We start from the raw sequence: 16,730 nt of genomic DNA, 5'->3' as shown, positions 1-16,730 counted from the left end.
TGCAGACACCACACGCTGCCGGCCAGTGACAGCGCCTTATAGCATCTATCAGCGCATCAGCGCCGGCTCCTCACACCGTCCCACCACCACCAGATCCTCACATTGTCTGGGGCTGAAGCCCATTATTTACCTGCATGTTAATCACAAGTGCTCAACCCACTGAGCTACCTTAAGATCATTGCTGGACGAATATAACCACAGCACCAGAGAGACCTTTCCTGGATAACGCACTACTTTAATCCAACACTTCCTGCACCTAATGCCCCTTCTTCTGCCTTACCCCCTTCTTTCACTGCAACCATTTTCACTCCTTTTTTCACCCGCGTCACCTCTTTCTTTCAGCTGTCCCCCCCTCAACTTTTCCAGCAAAAGGACTCCTCTGGTTGCAACACCCTAGTGCGAGGCTGGCCCTTTTGTTTCGGGTGTGCCCTTTGAAATTCAGTCGCCAGGAATCTCTTGCTGGGCATTTCCGAGGCTGAAGAGATGTGGTACCCAACTTCACAACAGCTCAACACGAGGTACAGTCTTCCTGACTATTGTTCTTGTAACTGAACAGAGACAGCAGTCTGACTAGAATAAACACAACCCTTCCATAGCTGGCCTCGACTCACAGTCAAGATATGTGTATGCTACAGATCTGCCGTTGCTTCAATAATTATGTCAACTATCAGCTACCATACCAAAACACATGTATGGCTTATATTGACAGATTATCCTGCCACCAGGCAATAGTTTATCATAAATATTATGGTTTAGTATCAGAGATGCAGATTTAAATGCAACCTCTGCACTGCAGTGATTTCAAACAAGGTACCTGTGACCTCTGAACCTGCTATGTGCCATTGAAGAGCAGGAGCTGCAGCCCAGGAGTCTGATGCAGCAGGGCACACTATGCTGTTGGCATGGAGTTTATAGAAAGGGGGTCTATTCCACAGTCCACTCTTTCTGAGGGGCATTAACCAGGTCATTTCTTTATTAAGAAAAATACAAAAAAGCCAGGGCTTCTAAACCCTTTGGGATGGAAAATCTTCGCAGTGAGTGCCTAGATCCCTCTGGGCTTTGGGCGCTATATAAATGTCAAAATAAATAAATAAATACATTGTTGGCACCGGCAGGGAATTCCTCGTGGTGGTCTTAATGCCACAGTGTGGAATATAATTACTGCTTTGCCATCAGAAAAACATGGTCCAGCATGTTTTCTAACTGTGAGATAACTCGGTGTGTTCAGCACCTGCAACAGAAGTGTGTTTGCGTCCTGCACGTCAGGGCTTTGGATTCCATTGGGTAAGACTCAGCACTTCATCCTTCCGAGGTCCAATGAGTGAGAGCCATTATATTTGGGAATTAAAACATTTATTGTTGTAGTGAGATGTCAAAAGAGCTCAGCATACACATAGGAAGAATGTACACGCACAAACCACACATGGTGTGCACATGTTATACCATGGTGTGCATTGTATTACATGACTTACACTACACATGTTATACCATGGTGTGCACATGTTATACCATGGTGTGCATTGTATTACATGACTTACACTACACATGTTATACCATGGTGTGCACATGTTATACCATGGTGTGCATTGTATTACATGACTTACACTACACATGTTATACCATGGTGTGCATTGTATTAGATGACTTACACTACACATGTTATACCATGGTGTGCGCATGTTATACCATGGTGTGCATTGTATAACATGACTTACACTACACATGTTATACCATGGTGTGCATTGTATTACATGACTTACACTACACATGTTATACCATGGTGTGCACATGTTATACCATGGTGTGCATTGTATTACATGACTTACACTACACATGTTATACCATGGTGTGCATTGTATTACATGACTTACACTACACATGTTATACCATGGTGTGCACATGTTATACCATGGTGTGCATTGTATTACATGACTTACACTACACATGTTACAATAAAGTGATGCTATCATCCCTTGATGCCATAGCTCCTTTAAAGATTAGAAAAAGCAAACAACGTAAACATGTGAACTCCTGGTTCTCCCCACAACTAAAAAAACTCAGACGTGAGAAACGTCGCTGCGAGAAAATATGGAGACTTGATCCTTCAGAGACCAATAAGCGCAACCTAAGTAAGCAATCAGCCCTCTACAAAAAAGAAATAATTTCCCCCAAACAAACTTCCTACAACTTCCGAATCACCCAAGCTAAGTCCAATACTAAAGAGCTCTTTACAATTCTGAAGGAGTTAGAATCTCCTATCCAAACCCCAGACTCCTGCACTAAGGATAAAAACTGGTGTACAAACATTCAAAATGCCCTGTCTAATAAAATCACCACCTTGCAAACGAAGATCCACCATAAAAAGGCTACCCTTCTCTCCATTACGAAATCCAATATTAACGATGTGACAGTGACACCTTCCATCCTGACCCCCTCACTTGATACCACCCCCCACTTCAACTTCCGCAAAGTATCCATCAAAGAGGTTGAGAATGTCATCCTCACTCTTAAACCATCGAACTGCCACGGGGACTTATGCCCAGCACAACTTATAAAAGATGCAGCTCGTGAATTATCACCTTTCATCACTAAACTAATAAATGCATCCTTCAACTCAGGCATAATACCCAATAACCTGAAACAATCATGGGTCCTCCCACTCCTCAAAAAACAAAACTTAGACCCCGCCATACCCACGAACTATCGTCCTATCACCACAGTACCATTCTTGCTTAAAATCATCGACAAATTGGCATATTTACAAATCCAACAATACCTAGAATATAACCACCTTCTAGGAATCCGACAATCTGGTTTCAGACCACAACACGGAACCGAAACCGCTTTGGTTGACCTTAAGATACAAATTGACGAGCTGAGAGACCAGGGCAAAACTGCACTGCTACTGCTCCTTGACCTCTCAGCAGCTTTCGATTTAGTCGACCACGAGATTCTGTGCAAACATCTCGAGTCAGCCGCACACTTCTCCCATGAGGCTATAGGCTGGATTCAGTCCTTCCTCAGTGATAGAACAATGCGCGTCTTCTCACCATTAGCGGCTGCTGACCCCACGCCCATTGCCTGTGGCGTGCCTCAGGGCTCCTGCGTCTCACCTACATTGTACAATATCTTTACAAAGCCCCTTTTCGATGATCTCGACGGTCTGGGTATCACCTACACAAACTATGCAGATGATACTCAGATCCTCATCCCGTTGTCGGGGGATTATGACAAGGATTTGGCCTTTGTAAACAGAGTGTACCTCATCATTCAGGCATGGATGGCCTCATACGGACTATGCCTGAATGATGACAAAACAGAACTCCTCATTCTTGGTACCTCAGCCAATATCAACAAACTCGGCCAAATTTACTCATCATTCGTAATTGATAACAACACCATCACTGTGGCCAAGGAGGTAAAAACTTTGGGTTTTTACCTAGACTCCTCACTATCATTTAACAAACAGGTAAACGCAATGGCTTCCGCCACTGCTTATACTTGTAAACTCATCCGAGCTGCCAAACCACTCCTAACACCTAATAACTGCACTACCCTGGCCAGAGCATTGATCCTATCTAAGCTGGATTACTGTAATGCCCTTTACGTAGGCAGTAACAAACATATCATAAACAAGATCCAAATCCTTCAAAATAATGCTCTAAGAGCAGCTCTAAGTATCCCCAAGAAATCCCACATCTCAGATACCAGAAGATATGTTAACTGGCTCTCCACGAAAGACAAAATTTTCCTTAAGTCTGTCTCACTGACACACAAATGCCTTCATGACATGGCCCCGAAATATCTGATAACAAGATTCTCTAGACAGGTTTCATACCGCCCCTCCAGAAGTGCCAACGCCAATCTACTACTAGTCCCAAGATTTAAACGGTCCCTGACTGGAGGGAACAGCTTCCCTGTTAAAGCAGCTACTCACTGGAACTCACTACCGCCACCTCTAAGGAAAGACATCCCTTACTTTCAGTTCAGGACATACATTATACAATGGATGAAGGACCATGACAAATAAGACTCCCTGGTGGCTCCTCATGCCATTATCAGTGCCATCACCAATTGTATTCTTGTTCAGTGTACCCCCACTACCTCCTACTACTATATAAACTGCACTAGATAAAATGTCTTTGATATCTGTTTACCCATGTTACTATTGTATCCCTATTGTAACTCCACGGGACGTTATTTAATTTGCTGTATGTAACTAAGCTATGCAACCCTCTTACTATGTTCGCGCCTCGTTATCCTTGTGGTTATGTGCGCATTATAAATAATAAAACAAACAAACAAACAAACAAACCATGGTGTGCACATGTTATACCATGGTGTGCATTGTATTACATGACTTACACTACACATGTTATACCATGGTGTGCACATGTTATACCATGGTGTGCATTGTATTACATGACTTACACTACACATGTTATACCATGGTTTGCACATGTTATACCATGGTGTGCATTGTATTACATGACTTACACTACACATGTTATACCATGGTGTGCATTGTATTACATGACTTACACTACACATGTTATACCATGGTGTGCACATGTTATACCATGGTGTGCATTGTATTACTTGACTTACACTACACATGTTATACCATGGTGTGCACATGTTATACCATGGTGTGCATTGTATTACATGACTTACACTACACATGTTATACCATGGTGTGCATTGTATTACATGACTTACACTACACATGTTATACCATGGGCACATGTTATACCATGGTGTGCATTGTATTACATGACTTACACTACACATGTTATACCATGGTGTGCATTGTATTACATGACTTACACTACACATGTTATACCATGGTGTGCACATGTTATACCATGGTGTGCATTGTATTACATGACTTACACTACACGTTATACCATGGTGTGCATTGTATTACATGACTTACACTACACATGTTATACCATGGTGTGCACATGTTATACCATGGTGTGCATTGTATTACTTGACTTACACTACACATGTTATACCATGGTGTGCACATGTTATACCATGGTGTGCATTGTATTACATGACGTACACTACACATGTTATACCATGGTGTGCATTGTATTACATGACTTACACTACACATGTTATACCATGGTGTGCACATGTTATACCATGGTGTGCATTGTATTACATGACTTACACTACACATGTTATACCATGGTGTGCATTGTATTACATGACTTACACTACACATGTTATACCATGGTGTGCACATGTTATACCATGGTGTGCATTGTATTACATGACTTACACTACACATGTTATACCATGGTGTGCATTGTATTACATGACTTACACTACACATGTTATACCATGGTGTGCACATGTTATACCATGGTGTGCATTGTATTACATGACTTACACTACACATGTTATACCATGGTGTGCATTGTATTACATGACTTACACTACACATGTTATACCATGGTGTGCACATGTTATACCATGGTGTGCATTGTATTACATGACTTACACTACACATGTTATACCATGGTGTGCATTGTATTACATGACTTACACTACACATGTTATACCATGGTGTGCACATGTTATACCATGGTGTGCATTGTATTACTTGACTTACACTACACATGTTATACCATGGTGTGCACATGTTATACCATGGTGTGCATTGTATTACATGACTTACACTACACATGTTATACCATGGTGTGCATTGTATTACATGACTTACACTACACATGTTATACCATGGTGTGCACATGTTATACCATGGTGTGCATTGTATTACATGACTTACACTACACATGTTATACCATGGTGTGCATTGTATTACATGACTTACACTACACATGTTATACCATGGTGTGCACATGTTATACCATGGTGTGCATTGTATTACATGACTTACACTACACATGTTATACCATGGTGTGCATTGTATTACATGACTTACACTACACATGTTATACCATGGTGTGCACATGTTATACCATGGTGTGCATTGTATTACATGACTTACACTACACATGTTATACCATGGTGTGCATTGTATTACATGACTTACACTACACATGTTATACCATGGTGTGCACATGTTATACCATGGTGTGCATTGTATTACATGACTTACACTACACATGTTATACCATGGTGTGCACATGTTATACCATGGTGTGCATTGTATTACATGACTTACACTACACATGTTATACCATGGTGTGCATTGTATTACATGACTTACACTACACATGTTATACCATGGTGTGCATTGTATTACATGACTTACACTACACATGTTATACCATGGTGTGCACATGTTATACACTTACACTACACATGTTATACCATGGTGTGCATTGTATTACATGACTTACACTACACATGTTATACCATGGTGTGCACATGTTATACCATGGTGTGCATTGTATTACATGACTTACACTACACATGTTATACCATGGTGTGCATTGTATTACATGACTTACACTACACATGTTATACCATGGTGTGCACATGTTATACCATGGTGTGCATTGTATTACATGACTTACACTACACATGTTAAACCATGGTGTGCATTGTATTACATGACTTACACTACACATGTTATACCATGGTGTGCACATGTTATACCATGGTGTGCATTGTATTACATGACTTACACTACACATGTTATACCATGGTGTGCATTGTATTACATGACTTACACTACACATGTTATACCATGGTGTGCACATGTTATACCATGGTGTGCATTGTATTACATGACTTACACTACACATGTTATACCATGGTGTGCACATGTTATACCATGGTGTGCATTGTATTACATGACTTACACTACACATGTTATACCATGGTGTGCACATGTTATACCATGGTGTGCATTGTATTACATGACTTACACTACACATGTTATACCATGGTGTGCATTGTATTACATGACTTACACTACACATGTTATACCATGGTGTGCACATGTTATACCATGGTGTGCATTGTATTACATGACTTACACTACACATGTTATACCATGGTGTGCACATGTTATACCATGGTGTGCATTGTATTACATGACTTACACTACACATGTTATACCATGGTGTGCATTGTATTAAATGACTTACACTACACATGTTATACCATGGTGTGCACATGTTATACCATGGTGTGCATTGTATTACATGACTTACACTACACATGTTATACCATGGTGTGCATTGTATTACATGACTTACACTACACATGTTATACCATGGTGTGCACATGTTATACCATGGTGTGCATTGTATTACATGACTTACACTACACATGTTATACCATGGTGTGCACATGTTATACCATGGTGTGCATTGTATTACATGACTTACACTACACATGTTATACCATGGTGTGCATTGTATTACATGACTTACACTACACATGTTATACCATGGTGTGCACATGTTATACCATGGTGTGCATTGTATTACATGACTTACACTACACATGTTATACCATGGTGTGCATTGTATTACATGACTTACACTACACATGTTATACCATGGTGTGCACATGTTATACCATGGTGTGCATTGTATTACATGACTTACACTACACATGTTATACCATGGTGTGCACATGTTATACCATGGTGTGCATTGTAATACATGACTTACACTACACATGTTATACCATGGTGTGCATTGTATTAAATGACTTACACTACACATGTTATACCATGGTGTGCACATGTTATACCATGGTGTGCATTGTATTACATGACTTACACTACACATGTTATACCATGGTGTGCATTGTATTACATGACTTACACTACACATGTTATACCATGGTGTGCACATGTTATACCATGGTGTGCATTGTATTACATGACTTACACTACACATGTTATACCATGGTGTGCATTGTATTACATGACTTACACTACACATGTTATACCATGGTGTGCACATGTTATACCATGGTGTGCATTGTATTACATGACTTACACTACACATGTTATACCATGGTGTGCATTGTATTACATGACTTACACTACACATGTTATACCATGGTGTGCACATGTTATACCATGGTGTGCATTGTATTACATGACTTACACTACACATGTTATACCATGGTGTGCACATGTTATACCATGGTGTGCATTGTATTACATGACTTACACTACACATGTTATACCATGGTGTGCATTGTATTACATGACTTACACTACACATGTTATACCATGGTGTGCACATGTTATACCATGGTGTGCATTGTATTACATGACTTACACTACACATGTTATACCATGGTGTGCACATGGTATACCATGGTGTGCATTGTATTACATGACTTACACTACACATGTTATACCATGGTGTGCATTGTATTACATGACTTACACTACACATGTTATACCATGGTGTGCACATGTTATACCATGGTGTGCATTGTATTACATGACTTACACTACACATGTTATACCATGGTGTGCACATGTTATACCATGGTGTGCATTGTATTACATGACATACACTACACATGTTATACCATGGTGTGCATTGTATTACATGACTTACACTACACATGTTATACCATGGTGTGCACATGTTATACCATGGTGTGCATTGTATTACATGACTTACACTACACATGTTATACCATGGTGTGCATTGTATTACATGACTTACACTACACATGTTATACCATGGTGTGCACATGTTATACCATGGTGTGCATTGTATTACATGACTTACACTACACATGTTATACCATGGTGTGCATTGTATTACATGACTTACACTACACATGTTATACCATGGTGTGCACATGTTATACCATGGTGTGCATTGTATTACATGACTTACACTACACATGTTATACCATGGTGTGCATTGTATTACATGACTTACACTACACATGTTATACCATGGTGTGCACATGTTATACCATGGTGTGCATTGTATTACATGACTTACACTACACATGTTATACCATGGTGTGCACATGTTATACCATGGTGTGCATTGTATTACATGACTTACACTACACATGTTATACCATGGTGTGCATTGTATTACATGACTTACACTACACATGTTATACCATGGTGTGCACATGTTATACCATGGTGTGCATTGTATTACATGACTTACACTACACATGTTATGCCATGGTGTGCACATGTTATACCATGGTGTGCATTGTATTACATGACTTACACTACACATGTTATACCATGGTGTGCACATGCTATACCATGGTGTGCATTGTATTACATGACTTACACTACACATGTTATACCATGGTGTGCATTGTATTACATGACTTACACTACACATGTTATACCATGGTGTGCACATGTTATACCATGGTGTGCATTGTATTACATGACTTACACTACACATGTTATACCATGGTGTGCATTGTATTACATGACTTACACTACACATGTTATACCATGGTGTGCACATGTTATACCATGGTGTGCATTGTATTACATGACTTACACTACACATGTTATACCATGGTGTGTATTGTATTACATGACTTACACTACACATGTTATACCATGGTGTGCACATGTTATACCATGGTGTGCATTGTATTACATGACTTACACTACACATGTTATACCATGGTGTGCACATGTTATACCATGGTGTGCATTGTATTACATGACTTACACTACACATGTTATACCATGGTGTGCATTGTATTACATGACTTACACTACACATGTTATACCATGGTGTGCACATGTTATACCATGGTGTGCATTGTATTACATGACTTACACTACACAGGTTATACCATGGTGTGCACATGTTATACCATGGTGTGCATTGTATTACATGACTTACACTACACATGTTATACCATGGTGTGCACATGTTATACCATGGTGTGCATTGTATTACATGACTTACACTACACATGTTATACCATGGTGTGCATTGTATTACATGACTTACACTACACATGTTATACCATGGTGTGCACATGTTATACCATGGTGTGCATTGTATTACATGACTTACACTACACATGTTATACCATGGTGTGCATTGTATTACATGACTTACACTACACATTTTATACCATGGTGTGCACATGTTATACCATGGTGTGCATTGTATTACATGACTTACACTACACATGTTATACCATGGTGTGCCTTGTATTACATGACTTACACTACACATGTTATGCCATGGTGTGCACATGTTATACCATGGTGTGCATTGTATTACATGACTTACACTACACATGTTATGCCATGGTGTGCACATGTTATACCATGGTGTGCATTGTATTACATGACTTACACTACACATGTTATACCATGGTGTGCATTGTATTACATGACTTACACTACACATGTTATACCATGGTGTGCACATGTTATACCATGGTGTGCATTGTATTACATGACTTACACTACACATGTTATACCATGGTGTGCATTGTATTACATGACTTACACTACACATGTTATACCATGGTGTGCACATGTTATACCATGGTGTGCATTGTATTACATGACTTACACTACACATGTTATACCATGGTGTGCACATGTTATACCATGGTGTGCATTGTATTACATGACTTACACTACACATGTTATGCCATGGTGTGCACATGTTATACCATGGTGTGCATTGTATTACATGACTTACACTACACATGTTATGCCATGGTGTGCACATGTTATACCATGGTGTGCATTGTATTACATGACTTACACTACACATGTTATACCATGGTGTGCATTGCATTACATGACTTACACTACACATGTTATACCATGGTGTGCATTGCATTACATCTCGTTCTACCTCTGTGCGATTAGAATACATCAACATGTTAGTGATGCACTTGTTTTATCCAATAATGTTTGCATTCAATAAACTGTGTTGCTTACATGTTTATCCACTTATTGGCTAGAAGAATGAAACTTCATTTAAAAGTATCAATAAAGCAACACATTCAAAAAGCGGAACAGAAGTAGGGGCACTGAGTTGTCAGTTCACACCTTTACACAACCGATACATACCAACGCTATAGGGATTGAGGGGGAGCGGGGTGCTTTTAATAAAATGTTTTAAAAGAAATCACACACACACACACTCACACACATACACCCACACAACCGCATGATTCATTGAGAAGTGTCACAAATAAGGCTTCTAAAAGGGACTCCATTCATTTGGCATCTTACAATGGGAGTTTACAATATTCTCAGAGCTGCTAGATGAGATGTCCCAGCAAAGTCCACTTCACACACGAGAGCATTGCTTCCTCCCACTTCTACGGGCCATCAGCTGGCAGCGCTTCTAATTAATTTGACAAGGGAGTGAGATAGGTGTCCGTAAACTTTTTTGTGTCTTGTTGTCATTTTCTACAACTAAGTAAACCTTCTTGTAACAGCGCCACGATGACCAAGGGCTGCTTTGTGCGCTTTATAAATGTAGTAAATAAATACGCTCCTGCCACCCAGCTCCCTGCAGAAGTTTGCACTTGCAACACTAGAATGATAGCCCCAAAGGGCCAATGGCGGGTGCTGCTCATGGTGTCCCGTGACATGGGCTGTCAGTTTCCGTGTGGCATAAGCGTGGGGACATGTATGTCTACCTCCTCAAATATCATGTTCCGTCACCGTATTTCATAGGATTCGTTTTGTCCCTACAGGTACCGCTAGAGCTCCAGTATGTTTTCCAAAACTAAAAAGAAGCGATTATAGTTAAGTGACTTGTGACCCTTTCTTTTGCTCCATTCTCCGCTCTCTGGTGGCTTTTCTGCGATGTTGCCCCCGTCCCATGCACCCCCCCCGCCCCAGCACCCCCAATCCGGTCCTTTATCATGTTTAATTCATGTGCCCCAGGTCCGAGTGCCTGCCCCCCCCCCCCCACACACACTCCCCACTGTTTGAACTCTGTTTTTTATTAGACTCGCTAATGAAAACCATTTTTCATGGTGTGTCTACTTTTTTTTGCGTGTGTTTCACTTTTGATAGAAGATTTGTGAAAGGAAAGAATCCCATGGTTGAAAAAGAATTGTTATTGTGCCATGGTGTGATCTTCTCTCCCTGGGGAGGTGTAATTCGCCACTTTTGTGTTATTCTAAATGTGTTTATTAATATGAAACTGATCTGGTGCTACAGCTCACAGCAATCATTTGCGAAAGTGATGCATTTAAGCAAAGGCCATTGTTCTTGGGGGTGGGAGGGGGCGAGGGGGCTGCCTGCTGTACTAAGTGCTCATGGCCAGCTTCTCTTCACGCTTGAAGGCCTCGCCTGTATGCGAGCTTTGCAGGGGGTGAGGGGCTGGGCCGGATTTTGGGTCTGCTCTTTGCTCTCCCTTCAGGGCCCGGTTAATGTTCACAGGACCCGCCCCCGGTACCCCTCCCTCGTGGGCAGAGAAAGCACGTCTCGGAGAAGGGTTGCAGTTTACCCCACACTGAGAGTCCTGAAGACTGGGCAGCTCCGGACCAGCAGACCCGAGGCAGAACACCAGGAGGCTGGCAGCAGGAGGTAAGTACTGGGGCACTGGCACATATGCTGTGCCCACCACCCCCTGACCTACCCAGAGGGACGTGCCAGTGCCCTTACCTCACTGTGTCTGATGGGTGCCCTGACCAGCCGGTCAGATAGCACAGCGAGTGGAGCGCTCGCTTTGACATCGTGCAGAAACCCGGCAGGACCACACACATGGGGGTAATAATAAGCAGCGCTCAGATGCCTGAGGGTTCGTAGCGCTATTAAAATGTTTATTATTATTATCTGCCCGCGCAAAAGCAGACACCCCGTTTCTTTGCTCCAGCACGTTCAATTGGGCTAATCCTGGCAATTATTTCCTGACCAAATGGCTTCATTATTGCAGCGCTTAGAAGTGGGAGGAATGTGAATGGACCCGTTGTATTAACCTGTGAAATGATTACGTGTATTTTTAAAGACGTCAGACTTGGACACACTTTAGTGTTCCCTTATGAACTAACTATGTAGTGTTTTTTTTTTAAATCCTCACCATAGGGGCAGTAATGCCCCCTCCCCCAAACACCCTCGAGCCACTGGGCGGCGGGAGGGGGCACGATCTCAACCAAAATGGGCTGGGAATTCCCCCGCTGCCCCTTACGCATTTAAAATGTTACATTTTACAGCAAATCTTTCAGAAGAAGTTGATGTAAAAAGCGTAGGATTTACAGTGAACTCTAAACACATGACATCTCAGCAGGAGTCACTTAACCGGCTGGGCTAACTTGATACGATATGATTGGTTATTTATAGCACGCTTAATATCCAGAGGTTTCTAAGCGGGACAGGGGGATCAAACCTGTGGTGCTCCGTGTCGTCTTGTTTCCAAGGCGAGCACGTTGCCCCTGAGCTATCCTCCCGAGACGAAGAGGATATCTTAGGAGTCATAACTCAACTTTCAAAGAATTCAATACAGTGGATCCCTTGATTCTTGTCAATATCACTGCATTACCACCTGTGCAGCTCCAGGAAATGACTTAGAAGTAATGTTTTATATGCAATCGGAGAGAACTGTACCCATCTATACTCAGCCAAGTGAGGTTCCTGATCCCATTGCTAAAGTCCAGAGCGGGGAGATGCCCCTTTCTGTCATAGTCGGCCCCTATCTATGTTGAAAGACGTTTGAGGCTTAAATTGTACATGTCCCATCATTTGAAAGATGGACACCCCGTCCTGACTTCTCCTTTGCATTGTGGGAGTCAGTGTGGGAGGCTGAATACAGAAACAGCCAAACCCTCACGTGCTGTCCTTCTTCTTCTTCTAAATTACTGAATGCGTCGGCGGACCCAAGCAGGCGCTTCTCCATCCAATAGGATGATGTGCACCTACCCCCACCATTCATACACACATCCCTCACAATCTCATAACTCCTCCCACCGCCCCGTCTGCCTCACAAAATCCAACAACACACTGCTCCTCCTCCTGCCTCTCACCCCGTCACCTCCCAGCAAAGCCCTCCCACTCAGCTCAGCCACACCCAGCGCAGACATCCGAACGCTCATCAATTCTCTCTCCTCAACATGTCTCTCACACCTAAGCAGGAAATGTCCCACAGTCTCAGGCACCCCACATACTGCACAGTCTCTCGACTCACGCTTCCCCACTCGATATAGACAGTCATTCAGCCCCACATGTCCTATTCTCAACCGATTCAGCATCACCTCCTCCCCCCTCCTCCATTCCAGACTCCCCGCATCCACCTTCACCGACACTTTCCCACGGACACCAAACATCCTCCTGCCCTTCACCCCACTCCCCCACCTCTCCTGTCACTCATCCATGACCCGTCTCACCACCACAGCCTTCACCTCATCCACACTCAAAGGCAACCTCACATCAACTGCTCCCCTCCTCATACCTTCACCCGCCGCCAGATCCACCAACTCATTACCCAAAATGCCACTGTGACTGGGGACCCACGCCAACTCCAAAACCATTCCCCCACGCACACACCGATCAATCTTCCTTCTGATGTCCAAAATCACATCCTTCCTATCACCATCCCCTGCCACAATCGCCTGCAACCCACTCAATGAATCTGAGAACACCACCACTTTCACATACCCCAACTCGCACACCCTATCAATCGCCAATGCAATCGCCACCAACTCAGCCGTACAAATAGACACATCATTCGTCAGTCGCCCCACTTTATACTCCCCAGTGCTTTCCAGATAATATGCCATACCCACTCTCCCAGACACAGGATCCTTCGAACCATCCGTAAACACCTTGCATCCTTCCTTTCCTGCCACATACGCCTGACCCAAAGCTTTGATCTCGCCCCACAATCCCCTCTTCTTCGACACCACATTCGCTAACTCCAAACACACCTTTGGAGACCCCATCATCCACCTCGGCCATCTCTCCAAATCCATATCCGTCACAGTCATCAAATCGCCCACATCCCACTGCACTCCCTTTTCCCACATGTGAAACCCCACTGCCACCAGTCCAAACTGGAATATATGGCCTGCAATTCACAGACATTTTTTTATTAGAGAGAGTATTGTGAACAATGAAAACAGCAGAGTGCAAATTCCATTGTTCCTTCAAAAAGGTTTATTTCTCAATCATTATGACATGTTGCAAATGTAAAATTTTGGGCATTCTTAAGTTCCCATAATGCTCTTTGCTTTTATGCAAATTTCCCGGATTGGGTGCTGTAAAGAGATACATTTACATTTAAGCACTTGTAGAGAGCCTTAGACCGACAGGCAAATGGGTGCTAACACAAAACAAAACACACGATAAGACAGATAAACGCAAAAGAATTAAAATCAGAGTACACACGATAAAAAACCTATAACAAACCATAACCATGTAAAAGGACTAGAATCCTAAAAAGTGCAAAGGTTTAGTTATAAAAGGTGTTCAGTGCCTTCTTAAACACAGCCAAAGGCGACCCAGACAATGAATGAGCCGGAGGACGATTGCAAAGATTGGGAGCCAGGAAGTAAATAGATTGCTTACCTGCTCGCTCCAATTTATTTTTTATTTATTTTAATTGCTTATTTATAACGCACTTAATACCCGGAGGTTTCTAATCAAAGACCCAGGGATTGAATCTGTGTTGCTCTGCATCATCTTGCTTCCAAGGTGAGAGCGTTGCCCCTGAGCTGTCCTCCCAAGATGATTTACAGCGTGGTACATCCAGTAGGGTCAAGTGGCTAGACCTAAGACCTGACATGTTGGTTCACTAGCAACCTCTGCTTCTGATCGCTGGGACTCTTTCCAAACAAGCCTTTGTGAGTCAGGGTGAGGAACCTGAACTTAATCCGCTCTCGCATCGGTAGCCAACGTAGGGCCCGTCTGGCCTCTGTGACAGCATCCTTAGGGCATTGTTCTGAATGACTTGCAGCCTAGCGAGCTTCTTCTGAGCTGAACCCGCCAATGCACTAGCGCAGTAGTCCAGTCGTGCTCCTATGATAGCCCGGATCAGAGTGGCAGCATTAGTCTCAAATATATAGGGGCGACTCTTGGCCAATAATCTGAGATAATAAGCAGAGTAGGAAAATACAGAGTTGACCTGGTCTTTCATAGGTAATGTAGCATCCAAGGCTTCGACCTAGGGAAGCACTTCTAGTTGACAACGAGCTATGGTCAAATTTCTAGATATAGCCGGAAATTTTTCAAGCTTTTGGCCGCTCCCTACAAGAAGCAACTCTGTTTTCGATTCATTGAGCGCCAGTCCATTTTGCACCATCCAGCGCTCTATCAAATCAAAAATGTTGTTAATCATTGCTGCATCAACAACGTATCCCCTGACAGTGTTAGCATAATCTGGGAATTGTCAACATGATTAGCATAAAATACCCCAGCAGCATCCAATATTGAAAGTATTGACTTCATATAAATATTAAAAAGAGTTGGAGAAAGACAGGACCACTGCGGCACAACACATATCAGTTCCGCAGGGTTAGCAGTCACATCACCATTAAACACTCTTACAGTTCTGCCATTTAAAAATGATAAAATCCATTCAAATGTTTGTTTTGATAAAAATGCCTCAGATTGCATCCTCTCAGAAAAAAAATTAAAATCCAGCAAGTCAAAGGCGACTGACAACTCCAATAAGAGCAACAAAGAAATCTGTCCCTGATCCATGTTCAAGGAGAGACCAGACTTTAAGGGCCTGATTCATGGAAATGTGTGCAGAAATCCTGCAAGGGCCGCGTGCCGAGAAGGACAAGGCGCGAGCCTG

The 16,730-nt window shown here is 42.3% G+C and overlaps 1 protein-coding gene across 1 annotated transcript in view; it reads left to right on the top strand.

The window, feature by feature from the left end:
- Positions 1-16,730, top strand: part of LOC138514737 (uncharacterized) — a 147,033-nt gene that overhangs the window by 72,367 nt on the left and 57,936 nt on the right. Inside the window, exon 2 of the mRNA XM_069630126.1 lies at positions 12,360-12,526. Within this exon, the coding sequence (XP_069486227.1) occupies positions 12,360-12,526 (167 nt within the window). The remainder of the gene's footprint in view (positions 1-12,359; positions 12,527-16,730) is intronic.

This window comes from Ambystoma mexicanum, chromosome 12 (genome assembly GCF_040938575.1).
Source record: "Ambystoma mexicanum isolate Mex_15411 chromosome 12, UKY_AmexF1_1, whole genome shotgun sequence".
NCBI classification, from domain to species: Eukaryota; Metazoa; Chordata; class Amphibia; order Caudata; family Ambystomatidae; genus Ambystoma; species Ambystoma mexicanum.
The sequence above is the reverse complement of the archived record's forward strand: the minus strand, read 5'-3'. Positions and strand labels throughout refer to the sequence as shown.